General features: G+C 36.7%; 1 protein-coding gene across 5 annotated transcripts in view; it reads left to right on the top strand.

Annotated features, from left to right (window-relative positions):
- Klhl15 (kelch like family member 15) overlaps nucleotides 1-19247 on the top strand; it is a 39328-nt gene that overhangs the window by 5294 nt on the left and 14787 nt on the right. Inside the window, exons 3-5 of one of the 5 annotated variants that reach the window (XM_028779614.1) lie at nucleotides 2199-2249; nucleotides 11978-12689; nucleotides 13521-13649. In XM_028779614.1, coding sequence (XP_028635447.1) covers nucleotides 11985-12689; nucleotides 13521-13619 — 804 coding nt within the window. In that variant the 5' untranslated portion in view covers nucleotides 2199-2249; nucleotides 11978-11984 and the 3' untranslated portion in view covers nucleotides 13620-13649. Of the gene's footprint in view, nucleotides 1-2198; nucleotides 2250-11120; nucleotides 11201-11977; nucleotides 12690-13520; nucleotides 13650-19247 lie in introns of those variants that run through there. The other 4 variants (XM_028779611.1, XM_028779613.1, XM_028779612.1 and 1 more) reach the window with 4 other exon arrangements.

Genomic DNA, 19247 nt, shown 5'->3' with positions numbered 1-19247 from the left:
ATGTCTGTGAAGTAAACCGATTTGGATAATAGGTGCAGTCTTGAGGCTGGAGGACTAGGTCTTTCTTAGCAGTTTAAGTCATCATTTGCAGTTTAGTACTGAGCTATAAAAATGTTATGATGACAAGAGTTTCACTATCAAACTAATACACAGTCCTTTCTCCCACATTCAGCTGTGTTCTTTCCCGATTTGGGTAGTATGTATTTGAGGGTAAAATGAATGATTCTTAGAGCTCAAAAAACAAACAAAAAAACAACCCAAAACATATTTTGAGAAGTTGGCTGCTTTGAGATTGTTGAGTTTAAAATTAATGGATAGATTATAGAAATTATGTGAGATTTTATGATTTAGAAATTAATTCTGTTTTTTTTTTAAAATAGTAAGCTTCACACTTTCATTTCAATTTGTAAGTATGGCATTTACTTCATAAGTGTCATTTTTGGTAGAACAGTTCGATGGTGAAGGCAGTATGGAATCATTTACAGTTTTCATTAAGGATAAACAGCGGTTTGAGAGTCTAGCTTTTATACTGAACAGCTTACAGTTTTATATGAGTTTTCAGGCAGCTTTGGGAGAAATATGAAAGCAATAAATTACTACATATGTCACAAACATGGAAGTTAGTTGATTTCAAAGATCTATTTAGTTCTCTAGAATTTAGCCTTCAAATCAGAATGGTAGCCTTCTAATTTCTGTGCCTTTGATTTCCTTCCAGTTTTACCCCCACCAGACTTCTTTCTTTACTGGTCACTAGAGAGTTTGAACTGTTAGAAATTTCAGTGATATATATATGTATATGTATATATATACACACACATATACATATGCATATATATACATGTATATACACACATATATATGTATATATGTGTGTATATATATATACATATATATAATATATATATATATATATATATATCTGTAATCGTCTTCCAAGGCAGAGTGAGTGTGTGTGTGTTTATGTGTATTTGTTTGTTTGCATGTGCGCATGTTTTGTGTAGTCAGTCATCTTCCCTTCACTGATATTCTTTATATCTCAGAATTTATTTGGATTCTAAAGAACTTTGGTTTATGAGGGTTGTATTGATTTATGTAGAAACCAATGCTAGGGAATTTAAAAATACTTGTAATTCTTTTGAGAGGTAGCATCCTTAAGTTACATAAATAATGATTTCTAATGAGAATTTTATATCTTCTAAAAATTTACAAAACTGTAATTAAACACTTGAAGCTAGGTGTAGTGGCTCATCCACACACTTGGGAGATTGAAAAAGAATTTGTGAGTTCAAAGTCAGCCTGGACTATAGAATGAGATTCTGTCTCAAAAAACATAAAACAAAAATCCTTAATAATTAGATTATTTTGCTGACCATATTCTTACAAATCTTTATGTAACATTTGGACTTATAAAAAGTATGACAGATATTCACATTCTGAATACTCCTCACATCTGGAAATCAGAAAGTAAAGGTAACAGGTAAGTTGTTTTTGAGAGGGGGCGCCCCCCCCCCCCGTGTGTGTGTGTGTGTGTGTGTGTGTGTGTGTATGTGTGTATGTGTGTGTGTGTGTGTGTGTGTGTGTGTGTATGTATGTGTGTGTACTGGGAATTGAGCTCTGAATCCAGGGTCCTCTACCACTGAGGTATTGATTCTAGCCAGCTCCCTCCCATGCTTTCTCAGTGCCAAGTTGATAAAACAAGACACACTGTTCAGTGTTTCTTTCCTAGTAGTATAAGCATGCCTTGTAATTTAGGTTCATTCCTCTTTTGGAAAACAATTACTTTAAATTCTGAAGGCCAAGTATAGAATATGTACACATTAGGTTTATAAGCCATAATTTGCCCTGATCTGAAGATATATTATGAGAAATGAGGATATAGAATTTCTGAATATTTAGCATTTTGTATGTTAGTAATAATTTTCTCAAACGCTCCTTATTTATTGGATTTTTTTCCCCAGCTCTCATTGAGTTAGATATTTGAGTTTTGTGTTATACTTCTTATAATTATTACTTTCTTTCTAAAATTGGTATAATTTTGTAGAGAATTTTTATATAAGATTTTATATCCTTTTTACAGTCTTACATTTGCCTTTCCTCATTATTTTTTAATTTATGTAAATGTGTGTTTTTGTATTATAATTTTCTTTTTTCTGTTTGAGTTTAAACCTTGCCATTCTAAGTCTTTTTTTTCTTTGTAGTGTCCAGGGTATGAATTGTGAACAAGTTGGTTTTGTTTCACGTGTTCATTTGTAAGTTGGTTATTTGATGCCTTAAATGTTGATATAAATCTATGCTGTTTAGTAGAATATGTCAGACACATAATTCATTTTAAAAATTTTGTTAGCCATAGGATTTTTTCTTTTACTATGAGAGAAACAGGTAAAATTATTTTTAGATTCTTTTAAATTCTTTATTTTTTAAAAGATCACAATCTCATCTTTTTAAAAGTTTTTATTATTTATTTAATGTATATGAGTACATTGTCACTCTCTTTAGACACACCAGAAGAGGGCATTGGATCCCATTACAGATGGTTGTGAGCCACCTTGTGGTTGCTGGGAATTGAACTGAGGACCTCTGGAAGAGCAGTCAGTGCTTTTAACCTCTGAGCTATCTCTCCAGCCCCCTTAAAAATTCCTTTTTTATGCCCCTCTTCCCTTCTATTATTAAGGTATGTACCCTCTCTTTTTAACACTTTTTAAAGTAGATGTGTAATCTTGAATAGTGTCTATCTGTAAACCTTAGTGTCTTCATCTATCAAGTAAGTTACAGTTGGTCTGGGTTCTGATAAGGTGGGCTATGATTCAAAGTGTTGTTGCTAAGGTTTCTATGAGGTTAGCAGGATATTATTCAACTTCTAATTGGGCTTACTATTGGGCTTGAGTGGCACCAAGAGAAAGGATGCAGTACTAATAGTGCACTTCAGAGCCATGTATCATGCTAAGTGCTGTATATGTACTAAGTCATTTAATTCTCAGAGCATCCAATAATGTAGATTCTATTACTATTAGTACCCTCGTTTTACAGATGAAGACCTTAGGCCACAGAGAAGCTAAATAGCTTGCTGTAAAGTCACAGAGCTAGTAGAGGCAGAATTACAATTTGATCTCTTGAGGGTGACTCTAGATCTGACTTTGACTCATGCTTTTATTGAGAGGCTGTATGGTGTTGTCAGCTCATCATGGGGTATTTCTGCTTCTATACATCCTTCCCATTCAAGTGTAAGTTACTAATTCTGGTCTAAAGCTGTTAATCTTACTGTTACGTGCATTGAGTGGGAAAGAAATTACTGCATATGCCCTAGCCATCACAAATTACTTTCAAGTTGATGTAGATCTTGTATTTAGATTATGTATGTGTCTTGGTGGAACTTTAAAGTATCTATCCTTTGTTTGCTTGTTTGTTTAGTTTTTTGAGATTGGGTTTCTCTGGACAGCCCTGGCTGTCTAGGAACTAGCTCTGTAGAACAGATTGTCATTGAATTTAGAGATTACCTGCCTCTGCCTCCCAAGTGCTGGTATTAAAGGTGTGAACAACCACTACCCAACTTTAATTTTAATATGTATTTAAGAGCTTTGCATATCTATATAATCATATAAAAATCAGAAAATCAAATGAGAATAGTATGCCTCAAAAGTTCAGAGATTATGTCTAATGTGCACTCTTTCTCTCTCTCTCTTTTATAGAGACAGAAGACTAAGAAATCTTAAGTAACAGATATTTCTGCTCTAAGACTGTTATTTAGGATCTTTTGCTATAAGTAGAAGTCAGCTTAGCTAATAACAAGGGAGACTATTCCAAGAACATAAAGATTTCTTTCAGATCTGGATCTGGGGACTGGAAAATGAAGGTGTTACAAAGCACTCTGTATTCTTGTCTAGGCATTATTTTTTCTCAGTTGACACGTTTCTGTGATAATTAGGCCACAAGTGAATGCCTATAGCTGCTCTTTGAAGTGTTTAATTCTAGTAATACATAGTATACAACCCTTCTTCCCTTTCTCCTCTCCCCTGCCTTTCTAGATTTGTTGACAAAATGGTATTCATCGCCAGGCAGTGGTGGCGCATGCCTTTAATCCCAGCACTTGGGAGGCAGAGGCAGGTGGATTTCTGAGTTCGAGAGTTCGAGGCTAGCCTGGTCTACAGAGTGAGTTCCAGGATAGCCAGGGCTACACAGAGAAACCCTGTCTCGAAAAAACCAAAAAAAAATTGGTATTCATCTTGATTAACATTTCCCAGGTAGATTTGACCATATGTGATTGGGGCTAGACCCAAAGAGGAGCCTAGCTGGTAGGAATTCTAGGCAGGCTGGGCAAACAGAGGATGGTACTCAGTACTCAAAAGAAGTGTGCTTATGTCTTCGGATTTTTTTTGACATGCTTGATTGCCATATGGTATTTGTGTCATCATTAGGTATTTTGATCACTTTTTTTTTTTTTTTCCGAGACAGAGTTTCTCTGTATAGCCCTGGCTGTCCTGGAACTCACTCTGTAGACCAGGCTGGCCTCGAACTCAGAAATTCACCTGCCCCTGCCTCCGATCACTTTTTTTTTTTTGAGACAAAAATCACACTGTAGGCCAGGATGGTTTCCAACTTGTAGAAATCCTCCTGCCTCAACTTTTCAAGTAGCTAGGATTATAGGAATGACCTGTGGGACTGCGTAAGGGTATCCTGGGTCATGATGGAGCAGGTGCCTAGAACCCCAAGACTCTGCAAATTCTGGGTAGGATTCTGCATGAGAACCGGCAGGAGTTTGGCACCCCCTAGAACCCAGGATCCTGAAAAACAGTCACGGTCTCCATAGAATTACATAGGCCAGGCTATAGGCCTCAGGCCCTAGGGATTTACATACTAATGAAGGCCAGAGGGCAGAGCAAATTAAACATGCCTCCCCCAGATCCTCCCCCAATCCTCCCCCTTTCTCCCTCCCTACATAACTCTGGACTGCCCTGAGTTCTGGGGGGTATGCCTAGATCCATCTATCATCTGCCATGACAATAAACCTTTTTGGAACCAAGGACTTCCTCCTGTTATTGGGGCCTGTCGTTGCCAAGGCCTCCAGGCCGCTGGAACCATAGGATTCCTCCGGAATGTGAGACCCGCCACAGCGGTGGAAGCCCCTCTGGCGCCACACCGCAGAGCTGGCCTTCTTAAATTTTCCCCACAATGACCCACCAGACTTGGGTTTGGATTACTTTTTTGATATATCCTGCAAGAAGATCATAAGCTGAGTCAGGCCTCAAGTGCATAGCCTGTCTCTCAAACAAAAATACTCCCCTCACAAAAAAGTACAATACCTCTTTTATTTTTGCTGCATAGGGATTGAACCAGTATAGGAATTGAACCTGGAGACTTGCACATATGGAGTTGTATTGCAGGTCATGTATCTCCTTTGAATGTTGTCATTTAGAGGCTGGAGAGGTGGCTTAGTGGTTAAGAGCACTTGTTGCTCTTACAGAAAGTGAGTTTGGTTCATAGAACCCACATGATGACTCACAAGCATCTGTAGCTCCAGCTCCACCAATCAAGTGCCATCTTGTGAACCAGGCATAAATGTGGTGCACATACATACATGCAGGCAAAACAGTCATACACACAAAATAGATAAATGTAAAAAAGATCTTCATTTAGATACAGTTTTTTTATAAATCTTTATGAACGTTTTGAAACTTTTGAAACCTTTCTAGATAGTAGTGACTATGGATCACTTTTCTTACAGTGTTGAAGATTGATTTCAGGGTTTTGTGAATAGTAGTCAAGCACTGTACTGAGCTCCAGGCCTTAGAAAAGATCGCTGTGATATGAAGTTAGGTAGGTAGGTAGGTAGGTAGGTAGGTAGATTGATTGATTTAGGCAATGTCAAAATAACAGATTAACAAAATAGAACACTCTAATCATAGTATATGAATGGTAATGTCTAGGCTTCTGTTGTTAAATTATCGTTGAATGTGACTGGTATATCTGAATTATCAGTGATAATTGGTAACCATGACCTTGAGAAAGTAATGAAATACCAGAATTTTTATCCAGTTTAATTTGTTATGATGTTTTACTTTATAATTATTTTGAAAATTGGTAGTTAGCATTATGGTAGCTTTACACTAATCAGAAGGTTTGATTATCCAGATACCATGCTGTTTGAGGTCACTTTTGTTCTAGTATTTTATATTTGTACATATGCCTTATATCACTGGGAAACTTCTGAGCTAATTTACTTTACTTTAAAAAATGTTCTAGACAAGCTGGGCCTTGTGGTTCAACACCTTTTAATCCCAGTACTTGGGAGGCAGAGACTGGGAGATCTCTGTCAGTTTGAGGCTATCCTGGTGTACAAAGAGTGTTCCAGGACAGCCAGGGCTGTTGAACAGAGAAACCCTGTCTAAAAAAACAAAAAGCAGGGAACTGGAGAGGTGGTTCAGTGGTTAAGAGCACTGACTGCTCTTCCAGAGGTTCTGAGTTCAATTCCCAGCAACCACATGGTGGCTCACAACCATCTGTAATGGGGATCTGTTGCCCTCTTCTGGTGTGTCTAGAGACAACAATAGTGTACTCACATACATGAAATAAATAAATCTTTAAAAAAAAAGCAAACAAACAAAAATTTCAGACAAGAAAAAAGTTGATGAGTAGTTAGTAGCCTAGGTTGACTTTCAATCCTCTATGTGACCAGGCTGATCTCAAACTCAGTCTTTTTGCCTTAGCCTTCTGAATGTTAGGATTTAGGTGTGCACTTTGCCTGCTGACTCTAATCTTGCATGTGTGAGTTAAAATAATTCTGATAAATATGATTATGTCATCTAGAACAGCCCCCCCCATAACAATAGCCCTCTGTGTCCTATGTTTCTCAAAATTTCATATTAAAAATATTTTTTAGTGGTCTTGTAAACCCTTAATTCCAGCACTTGGAAGGCAGAGGCAGGCAGATCTCTGAGTCTTAGGGCCAGCCTGTTCTACAAAGCAAGTTCCAAAACAGCTGGGGCTACATAGAGACCCTGTCTCAAAAAAAAGATTTAAAAATATTTTTAAAAATTATTTTTGCTTTTTTTTAATTTTTATTTTTTTTGGACAAGGTCTTACTGTGTAGCCATGTTCAGCTAGGAGGCAAAGGCAGGTAAATCAGAGTTCACGACCAGCATGATTTACATAGTGAGTTACAGGCCAGCCAGGGCTGTATTGTAAGTCCCTGCCCCCAAACAAAAACCTGGTTAAAATTGTATAATTTTAAATTAATGACATGCTAAATAAATATTTTGATCTTAATTTCATTTAGTGAATAACTGTGCTATCTTTGATTAGTGAACATTTAATGTGTTAGGCTCAGTAGGCCTTAAAGATGGGTTAAAAGATTAATAGCATTGGGTATAGTAGTCCATGACTATAGTCATAGCTCTTTGGAGACTGAAGCAAGAGAATTGCTCTGAGTGTGAGGCTAGCTTGAACTACATAATGAGTTACAGAAGTTATAGGCCACTATGGCTATAGAGTATGACCTTGGCAAAAAAAAGACATGGGGAGAAGTGGGTACTTAGAATGTCTCTCTTGATAAAATGAAAATTATAAAAGAAAAAACTGAGTAGGGGCAGATAGGATTAGGATTCTGTTTAGGTATATTGATTTTGAAGTCCCAAATATAGTGTACAGAAGTGTTTGTTGCACAATTGATTTATTATATGGCAGAATGGAGGAAGGATTGAAATATGGAAAGACTGTCAAGATATTTGTGAAAGTAGATCTTAGAAACCATGGATTTAGACACAATTGTTTAGAGGGACACAGTGTTTAGATGAGAGAAGGGGGGCAAAAACTGATTTACAGGTGACAAATGCTCCAGGGGTTAGTTTGAGAAAAGTGAACCCATGAGTGAGAATGAAGAATGAGTAGAACCCATGGATGAGAATGAAGAAGAGATTCAGAATAATGTATGCTGCTGACAGCCATGAGCCAGTGGCTTATATCATGCTGCAGAAGGGTTCAAGAAAAAAGAGAGACCAAGCAATCAGGCTTTTGAAGATTTTTGTTAGCAGGTTTTTGTAAAAACAGTGATATCTTTTAATTGTAGATATATTATTACAAAACAGATTAGCCGTTAGTGAAACTGCCTGACATGCCACCATGCCAAGAAAACCATTCTTAATATTTTTGGTCTTGTACCCTTTCAGACTATTTTTTAAGATCTATTTTTATGTGCATAGATGTTTTGCCTGCATGTATGTCTGTGCTAGGGTGCCAGATCCCCTGGAACTGGAGTTACCATGTGAGTACTGGGAATTGAACTGGGGTTCTCTAGAAGAGCAATCAGTGCTCTTAATCTTTGAGCCATCTCTCCAGCTTTCAGACTTTTTCTTTTAGGAGTCAGGCTAGTCTTGACCTAGCTTTGTATCCAAGGATGACTTTGAACTCCTATTCCTCCTCCTTCTACACTGAGATTGCAGGTATATGCCACTCCACCCAGCTCAGACTTTTTTCTTACTAACATTCTTTTGTTATGTCAACTCAAGCCAGGTTCAACACTGATTAAAATAGGTTAAAAAGTTAAAAGATAGTGTCATAGATAACATATTGAAGCAGTAGGAAATCTAGTGATCACATCCTCATGAGAGTGGAGGAGTGGTGGCTTAGTGTCTTGAATGCTGCTTTTTCCTCCTTAACCACATCTATTGTACAGAGAAGATTCCTGCTTGGCACATATATCCATATGTAGTGGAGTACCTGGCACACAGGTGCTTTTCCTTCAGTAAATAACAGGGAAGCTATGGTAATAGACTAGTGAGATTGACAGGTGTTGCCTCTAGAAGGAGGAGGTAGAGTAGGTGACAGAAGTCAGATGTATCGCCAGTTGCTTAGTTGGAAAGGCTCTTGGTCCAAACACCCAACCAGAGGGAAAAAGAATTGAGATTAGGTCCCAGCATTGTCACTTGGTAGGGTAGCCACAGATGTCGACTTTTGATTGTGTTTTTCAAAGCCTGGTAATGTTTCAGCAGAGGGCTCAAACATACAATTCCAAAACATGAGGTATTTTAGACTATTTTCAAAGTGGCTGTATTGTGGGGCATGTGATATACTTTTGTATTTCTAGGATTTGGGAGTCTGAAACAGGAAGATGCTGTGAGTTCAAGGCCTGGACTGTAGCAGAGTGAGACTCTGAAATCCTGTCTGAAAACCACCTCTCCTTCAATGGTTATGATATTCCAGAGATTTGTCCTTATCAGTTAATCTTAGTTTGGTAACATCTCTTTGATTGTGCATCAGTACTCACCAATAGGGAATGGTCTTACAGTTGTTTACTGTCCACAGACACTGAAGGTCTACCTCAAGAGTGAAAGACAGATCAACATGGTTTTTGTTTAGTTAGAAGGTATGTAGGATAGGCAAAAAGGCAAAGAGGCGAGGGAAATGGAGGCCCTGCCAGGGGTTGTTGATCTGATATGAGTTAAGATATACTAAGACGTGAAGAAAGAGGAGGAAGGTTACTAGCTATGGTGGTAGAGGCTTATGATCCTAGCATTTGGGAGGCAGGAGGCCTGTGAGTCTTCGACTAGTTTGCACTATATGGTGAGTTTCTTTCTTTAGAAGGAGCAGTGTTTATTAGGAAGTTGATAGTTGAGGTTTCAGATGTAGACTAGTTCTGGATGAAGGCAGGTCTTAAAGATTTGCAGTGGAATAAGGACAGTATATAGGAGTTGAGAGATAGCGGCTGTGACTCAGTTTTTGTGTGTGTTGTCTTTTGTGAATGATGAATAGGTATATATAACTCAGCCAGGTGCCAGTCAGATGGGAGAGCCATTGATCAAGAAATGTGTAACAAGGGACAACAGAAGATGGATTTAAAAAAAAGGTTTATTTATTTTATGTATATAAGTATACTATAGCTGTCTTCAGACGCACCAGAAGAGGGCATCAGATCCTGTTACAAATGGTTGTGAGCCACCACACCATGTGGTTGCTGGGAATTGACTCAGGACCTCTGGAAGAGCAATCAGTGCCCTTAACTGCCGAGCCATCTCTCTAGCCCCAGAAGATGGATTTTTATCTTATTAAAAGGCCTAAGTTTTATTTAGGAAATGGATGGTCAAAAGTTAAGAAAAGGATTAGAAATATCTGTATGGTTTAAAAGAGTATTTTTTTCTAAGAGTACTGAAGGTAGGAATAAAAGCAGGATGTCTGGAAGGTGGGAATTTGAGGAAAAAAATGTTTAAATGAGATTGGAGAACCTACACATACATATATTTGGACCAACATATACATGTAATGAAATTTGTATATAGTAAAGGAAGGTTCCACAGGACACATAGGAAGGAGTTGTGAGGGCATTCAAGAATGGAGAAATCATTAGAGAAGAAGCTACGAGCTGTTTGATGATGCAAAGAAAGAGCAAGATGGACGATGGCCTGAGGTCAGTGCTAGTGGGAAAAAGAAATTACTTCAATTCATAAATAGACTAGACTAAGTTAGTTTATGTTTGCCTTATTTGGACCTAATTTATTTTTCTTATTTATATTTTTGTGATACTTGGAATTGAATCCAGGGCCTGCAAACGAAATACACATTCTTTTTCTGAGCTGTAGATCTGTTTTGTTGTTGTTTGAGATAAGGTCTCATTGAGAAGCTCTGGCTAGCCTGGAACTTGCTATGTAGGTAAAGCTGGCCTTGAACTCAGAGAGGTACAATTGCCTCTACCTCATTTAGTGTTGGAATTAAAGATATACCTCCATGCCCAGCCTCTTAGATCTAATTTTAATTGTATGGTCTTAGTTTCATTTCTTAACTATGTAGAATAATTTTTTTTACTTTCCTTTAAAATTACATACTGTAAATATAAAAAAGTATTCATCTGTTTCTTAAAAATGAGGTTAATCAGGTAAGTATAAAAGAGAAGAAGTGTTCTTAAAACTCACTACCTAGGTTCATCATTTTGGTATCTGTTCTTCCAGACTTTTTCTCGTCTGAACAAATATTTATTTTATTTTTGAAGGTATATTCAGTATATTGTGGTGACATCTAATAAACATCCTTTGTTAGGCTAGCCAGATTGCTATCACCACTCTTATCTGTATACTAATCTACCATTAGGGTATACCATATGTATTTAATAATCTGTTGTCAAACCTTTTTGTTTTAGAGTGTCTTGTTATATAATCCTGGTTTGCCTGCAACTTACTGCAATCCTCTTGCCTCTGCTTCTTGAGTGCTTGGATTATAGGTATGTTCCACATGCCCCATAAGTATTAAAACTTTTGAATATTTTTTGTGGACAGGGAAGGTCTGTCTATGTAGCCCAAGACAGGAACTTGTCTGGAACTTGCTGTGTAACTCAGGCTGACTTTGAATTCTCAGCAAGCTTTGTTTATCACTTTCCCTCCATTCTCCAACCATCTCCGTTTTTTCTTTTCTCCCTCCTTCATCATTCCTAGGCTAGCCTGGAACTCTGGATTCAAGTGATTTTTCTCTTTCAGCCTCTCCTATTGGAACTGCAGATGCATGCTGCTGTGTCAGATACTTTATAATGGTCTATTATACATAATGCTAGGAAGAAGAATTTTATCTGTACAACTTGGCATGTTTATCCAGTTATTTTCTTTGGGATGAATTTCTAGGCATTTTTGTTTTTTTTCTTCTATTTATTGGCTTTTCCTTAACTAAATGTTTGCATATGAAATCTTTTGTAATTCCTAATTTTGAAACATGAATATATTTGATGAATTATATAAAGTCAGATAGGTGGGTATTGTTTATAAGTTAACAGGTTACCAGCACTGTTTAATAGATCTGTCTTTAGTAGAGTCTTTTTTCCCAGGTAGGAAGCCAGAAAACATTAGCTTTGAAACTATCATAGAAGATTGCCTTCTCTTTAAGGGTTTATATACTTAGGACTTTGCTAGTTGACCTAATATATTATAAAAACTGTTATAATTCTTAATAGTACCTTCTCAATCTATGGTCATGATTAATACCATTTTCTTTAATTACTTTTTTTCAGGTGATTCATGGCAGGGGACGTGGAAGGATTCTGTTCCTCCATCCATGACACCAGTGTCTCTGCTGGATTCAGAGCACTGTATGAGGAGGGACTGCTTCTCGATGTGACTCTGGTTATTGAAGACCATCAGTTCCAGGCCCATAAAGCCCTCTTGGCCACCCAGAGTGATTACTTCAGAATTATGTTCACAGCAGACATGAGGGAACGAGATCAGGACAAAATTCATTTGAAAGGTCTAACAGCTACTGGTTTCAGCCACGTTCTTCAGTTTATGTATTATGGAACTATAGAACTAAGTATGAATACTGTTCATGAAATCCTTCAGGCAGCAATGTATGTTCAGCTTATAGAAGTGGTGAAATTCTGCTGCTCTTTTCTCTTAGCCAAAATCTGCTTAGAAAATTGTGCGGAAATTATGAGACTGTTAGATGATTTCGGTGTTAACATCGAGGGAGTCAGGGAGAAGCTGGATGCCTTTCTGCTAGACAACTTCGTGCCACTCATGTCCAGACCTGACTTCCTGTCATATCTGAGCTTCGAGAAGCTCATGTCTTATTTGGATAATGATCATCTGAGCAGGTTTCCAGAAATAGAGCTGTACGAGGCTGTGCAGTCTTGGCTGCGACATGATAGACGACGATGGAGACACACAGATACCATCATTCAGAACATCAGGTTTTGTCTGATGACTCCATCCAGCGTTTTTGAGAAGGTTGGTGCATTTGAAAGCAGTAGACAGGACTCCTCAATTTAGTTAAAGCAGATGTCTTTATAGATAAGATTCCCAGAGTTGGTCAGGAGTCAAAAAAGGAGGAGTTTATAAGAATATTTTATATATAAAATGCTGATTTTGTTATATCTTATGCATTCAGGAATTTTAAAAGTACATTTTGTGGGTGAAGGATAAACCAGGTAGGTAGTAGAATAGTTCAACTTTTCAAGTACCTTTAAGGTTAGATTATAATGTGATACAAGTATTACAAATTTACTTTAGCTCTTCTTAATGTAAAGTGGGCTAGATTATTTTTAAAAGTTAAGTAATCCATGCTAGAATTGGCATTGAGGATTTTTATAGTTCTACATGGTGCATATACATTAAATGCATTTTCTTATTTAAAATGCAGTAAGGGCACATACAATGCTCTTGATAACCAGTAGGCCACAGAGTGATAGTCTTCCATACTCTTGCCTATCTCTGTTCCCCATTTTAGTGTGAATACTAAGGTTAACCAGGAAAACAAGTTGTATGTCTAAAACATTTTGATATTTCCAAACTATTAGACCATAAATCTTCTATGTACACCCTTAAAGCATTTCTGTGTACATTCTACCATATAAATCTTTTTTAAAAATACTTTTTAAAAAAACAACCTTGGCCTTTTTGCATAAAAGCATCTTCATTTCTTTATCAGAGTCTTACTTGTGAGCCATTCTTGCCCAAAGGAGAGAGAGGAGCTTCAGTAATTGCTTAACTTAATTGGTTTCTAATCACATGGTTACCTTTGGGACTCTGTTTATTTCTTGCATCTTTCCTTCTTTCTAGAAAGCACACAAAACTTGGTTGATAAATACCCTTCATGCTAAAGCACTCAGCTTTAGTTACCAGATCTTGTGGAAAAAAAGTTTGATTATGCCATTTTAAAAATAAACAAATTTGTGCCTTTAAATAACACTCACCAGCCTGGCATGTTTTTTTTTTTCCTTCTGGACTGCTATGAAATGTCATTATCATCTTTAATTGAAAACTCACTTTTATGGAATTTTATCTTTATTCTCTGAATTTATTAGTATAACAAATAATTAAAACTAAAAAAATTTACTTGTTTTTGTTCAGTAGGAATGATCCCCACATCAACTATGTAAACCATTTGCTGCTTAGGTTTTGATTTTTCTACCTTTACTATTGTTTTTATTGCTGTCTTTCCCTGGGGATTCATGTTTTGTCTTTATGCATTAAATCTAGATGCTTTCTCACCACTAAAACAGGTCCCCGTGTCCCCCAGTTTCAATTTAGATAGAAGTAGAAAGTATTTGTAAAATACAAAGTGAAACGTCTCTTGTGGGACAATATAATCGTTAACTGATAGTTAATTTATAAATGTGGCGCTGCTAGGCTAGTCTATACTTCAGTTATCAGTGTTTAAGATAGGCAGTTGTTATAGTGGCTAAAAGATAATGCTATTGGGTAGTTGTTTAACAGTTGAACTTGCTGACTTCCTTTTGCACCTACAACATAACAGTGGTTATCACCATTCACTAGGCATTTGGTTTTATCATTATAAAAATGTTAAAGCTTCCTTCTGGAATTACTTTCTTAGGAAAATTTAAGACCCCATTGAGGAGAAATATTTTCATTGTTTTGTAATTATAAAATCTTTCACTTCTACTTGAGTAAGCTTGCCTTAATAGTGTGTGAGATTTAAGTTTAACAAACCAATTTGTGGCTTTTTAAGTGTTGAGATGCACTTCAGTTATGCAGATTACAGGTCTTTAGAAATACAACTTTAGAAACTAAATTGATATGGAAAATTTTGTTGGCAAATAAATATTTTAGATAAAGTGGTATATGCCTTTGATCCCAGCACTTAGGCAGAGGCCAGCCTGATCTACACAGCAAGTTCCTGAAACTGTGTAGCTAAGGCTATACGGAGAGACTCTGTCTCAAAGGTTTTAGACATCACATATCTTATATTTCAAGCTTTTTAAAATAGTATCCATATATTTTTCTTGTATTCAAAGCATTGCAGGTCCCAAACAAGGCCATTTTCTTTTTTCAAATAAGGCTTTTACTCTGTCCCAGGCTGGACTTAAACATATTCTAGAGCCCAGTCTGGCCTCATACTCAGGGGATCTTCCTGCCTCAGTCTTATCAACTGCAGAGATTATATGTCACATCTGGCAGAGAATGTTAATATGATCTTATTTTAGCTTTTACGTGTTTTAAACTTTCTGTTACAGACTTAGGTAAACATACAGAAAAGCTGAAGGAATAGAATTATCATTCCAAAACAAACATACCGTGTAAGTTAATAGTTGTTAGCATGTTTGCTAGATAGGTAGAGATTGTGTAGTCTTTATTATGTGTCCTTTCTTCCTTCCAGAATTGGTTCAAAGAACATTGTAGTCATTGTGACTATCATCCCTAAAAGCTTCAGCTATCATTTCCCAAGATTAAAGATATCATCCTACATAACCAAAATAGTATTGTCATATTCAAGAGAATTAACAATATTTCTTTAATATCATGTAACATCCAGGCCATTTTCTGTCATTTCAAAGGTGTCTTTTTTAGTTGCTTTTCATGAACTAAAATTTAATGAAGGTTTGTATAGTACATTTCGTTGTCTGTTTTAATTTTGAATTGTTTCTCCTTTTCCTTGTTTGTTATAAGGATGTTCAAAAATGAAAAGTTGAATGAATAGTGTACTGAATACCTGTGTAGTGTACAGCCATTGCCTAGATTAAAAAACTGCTACTATTACATTTACTATATTTTCTAGCCTTAGAAAATAAGTTGTAAAAACAAATACCTCACTCTTAAATATTTACTGTATTTCTCCTATAAGTAAGGACTTTTCTTATCTAAATACAGTCCTATTTTTACCTTAGGGGCAATTACACTAAGGCCTATCATCAAATTGCTAATGCATATTGAAGTTTTTAGAGTTGGCCTCCAAAATCCAGTGTTTATGCATTGCTTTTGGCCATCTTGTATATTTAAGCTGTCTTAATCCACAGCAGCCACCTTTTTTTTTTTTTTTTTTTTTTTTTGAGAAAGACCAGACTGCTCATTCATTTGTTGTCTTGGTGTTCTTACATGCTGGATGTAGTCTAGAGATATCTGATTATTTCCTTGTGTTGTTGTTTACTTAGTTTCTCTATACTCCTTGTTTCCTATTAACACATTTACATTTTAACATCATGGTTTTTCAGGAACAATTATAGGAAAATATTGTAATCTCAGAAGAAAACTTAGAAAACCACTTAGTTGCTCAGATCAGGCTTAGAAATGGCTAATCACTACTTTTTTTTTTTGTATTGTAACTCCAAGCAGCTCATTTCTGAGACTAAAATCAAAAGATTTATTTAATCTGTTCTGTGTTAAGTTTCTTTTATAGTAATTAAATTCCTCTCCCTTAAAAAATAGAATAATAGTGGACAGTGGTGGTGTACACCTTTATTCCCAAGACTTGGGAGGCAGAGGCAGGAGGATCTCTGAGTTGGAGGCCAGCCTGTTCTTCAGAGGGCTGAATAGCCAGGGCTACACAGAGAAACCCTGTTTTGAAACCCATCCCCGCCCCCCCCCCAAAAAAAACCCTTCAGTTTTTTGGTCTTAAAACTATGTGAAGTTTTAAAAGTGAAAGATTCCTTTTTAATAAAAAATCAGCCTGAGATTTCAGTCTGTAGCTGAATGGTAGAGTTTAGCATATACTATGTTCAATCTCCAGCACCATCCAAATCAGTGTGTAACTGTGACTTGAGCTCCAGTGTTCAAAGATTAACAAAATACTAAGGGGGCTGGAGAAATGGCTCAGTGGTTAAGTAAGAGTAATGGGTGTTCTTCTAAAGGACCTGGGTTCAATTCCCAGCACTCACATGACAACTCACAACTGACTGTAATGCCAGTTCCAAGGGATTACCAGACATGCATGTGGTGCACATATATGAGCATGCAGGCAAAATACCCATACACGTGAAATAAAATAAATGAATCATTTTTTAAAAGTCAACAAAAAGGATTGTAATTATCTCAGATTTATTTTGGAATTAAAGATTAAACCGAGGACTTTATGGATGCTAGCTAAATGTTCTGTTACTGAGCTATAGCCCCAGACTTAAATAATTTTGAGATTGATTACATGTTGAAATTATCCTTTGGGTATATTGAATTAAATAAAAGAAATTTTTACCTTTTGTTCTTTTAAAACTGGATTGTAGGGCATGGAAAATTGCATCTTTTGGCTTGCATTTGTCATTTGGATTATATTTTTATAGCAGAATACTGCTCTAATGTTCAGGAAGTGAGTTTTCATTGGCAACTCTGAGTAGGTATATAGTAAACAGCCTTTTTCACATATTTAACCCCCCTTCCTAATACTCACCCTTTGGTTATGGTTATATACAGTAAGTGTATATAAAGTAAGTAAAGTAAGTATATTTAGTAAGTCCCAGATCTAAAGATTTTATGGAGTGGTTAATGGATATAGCATGTTTTTTTTTTCAAGATCCTTTTTATGTCTTCTGGAAAATAAGGACCTGTACAAAGTTTTGGGGAGAAGCTTCTTCCTGGAACAGTAGCTTTCAGATCTGAGTGATGGCATTAGAAGGGAAAGAGGCATTCATTCTGTTTCTCAGGGAAGAAGAGCTCCACCCCATCCAATCTCAGTCTCAGGAATCTGAATGATGCCCTCTAGCTGTGTTGAAATCACTAGGTTTATTCTTCTGCATTATTCTCTGTAATCCCTTCTGAATTTTTCTCAGCTCAGCACACTGCTTCAATTTATGCTGTGGCCAGTCACCACAGGCCAAAGCTTCCAGATTCCCTGAGTTCCTCAAAGGCATCTATCTATCTGTACTGTTTATCAGAACACCATATAGCATACAGATACACAGACAAACATACATGGTGTTTTGTGTGTGCATACACATGTGTGTTTGTGCCAGGTTGTGCACTAAATAAATATATTTCCACCTAGATAGAGTCCAAATATTTTCCCCATTTTATAGGGAAGAAAACAGGTTCGGAAAGGTTAGGAATATTATTCCAGATCAAGTGGCACTGTCCAACCTGGAATCCAGGTCTGCTCACTTCTCATTTCAGGATCTTCCTTTTTTTAAATTGGATATTTTATTTATTTACATTTCAGATGCTATCCCCTTTCCCCATTTCCCCTTCCTAGAAACCCCCATCTCATCCCCCCTCCTCCTTTTTGCTTTTATACCATTTTAATTACATGCAAGTATTAATATCATTTCTAGGTCGAGGAACTAGCAACACAATAGATACAAATAGTCAAGGAACAAGCAAGACATTAAACACAAATAGTCAAAGAACAAGCAAGGCAATAAACAAAGTTCTATGAACACTCCTGTGATAACTGTTTCTAAGGGCTTATCAGGATGACCAAAATATGTGAGCCAACTTCCCTGTCCTAGTCCAAAGTCATCTTCATGTCTGAAGCCTACTTCCTTGTTCTAGCCTAATATTTAGATTCCTGCCTGAAATTACTTCTTTGTTGTAGCCTAATATCAGATTCCTGCCTGAAGCCTACTTCCTTGTCCTTGGCCAATATCATATTCATGACAAGCAGCCCATTTCCTTGTCCTTAGCCCATGTCAGATTCTTGTCAAGCAGCCCCAAAGGCTCTCCGCCTCTCTTCCTTTTTTATTTCATGAACAAGACTGAACCTGTCTTAGGTCATTCTGCCAAGAATGCCTTCCTTACCCGTCATGGAATATGCATTATTTCAGGGTTTTTCCTAAAGCTGATAGACTAATGAGAGTCCCTGGAGGTGCATAATGCATGCTGATTCACCTTGGATCATTTAGAAGTTATTAATAGAAATTTGAAATTCTAAAGTGCTAGCATGAACAACAACAACAAAAACTAATAAATTCATAATCCTGAAAGAATATAAGGTATGAAAGCACATTTTTACTATATAATTAAATGTAACAATTTCAGAATCTTATTTTAATTTCAATTTTTGTGATGCTGGGTAGGGGTTGGACCCAGGTCTTTACATATTACAAGAAGCACTCAACTACTGAGCTACATTCCAAGTTAGATCTTGTCTTTTAAAAACATAGTTGTTTAAATTAGGATTTGTTTTTGTCTGTATCGGATCCTTAGTTTTGAAACTAAACTATAATTTCAATTTTTACTTAAGCATATATCTGGCTTTTTTTTTTTTACTAGCTTTGTTGGCCTTTGCATCCGTTAACAAAAAGATAAGGCCTGTTATCATAATGAATTTCAGTAAAGATTTAAACCATTTAAACTGTGCTCTTTGTTTTAATTTTGTTTTGTGACAGAGTCTCATTTAGTAGCCCAGGCTTGGCTAGAACTCATCTATATAGCCTAGGCTAGACTTGAACTTGAGTCAGTCCTCCTACCTTAGTTTCCTAAGTTACAATTGTGACTCACTGTACTTGGCTAGCTTTATGTTGTTTTCTTTTTCTTCCCTTCCCCTTCTCTTCCCCTCCCTTTCTCTCCCCTCCCTTTCCCTCCCCTCCCCTCCTTTCCCCTCCCCTCCTTTCCCCTCCCCTC

The sequence above is a fragment of the Grammomys surdaster genome, unplaced genomic scaffold, assembly GCF_004785775.1.
Source record: "Grammomys surdaster isolate TR1022 unplaced genomic scaffold, NIH_TR_1.0 357, whole genome shotgun sequence".
Classification (NCBI taxonomy): Eukaryota; Metazoa; Chordata; class Mammalia; order Rodentia; family Muridae; genus Grammomys; species Grammomys surdaster.
The sequence above is the reverse complement of the archived record's forward strand: the minus strand, read 5'-3'. Positions and strand labels throughout refer to the sequence as shown.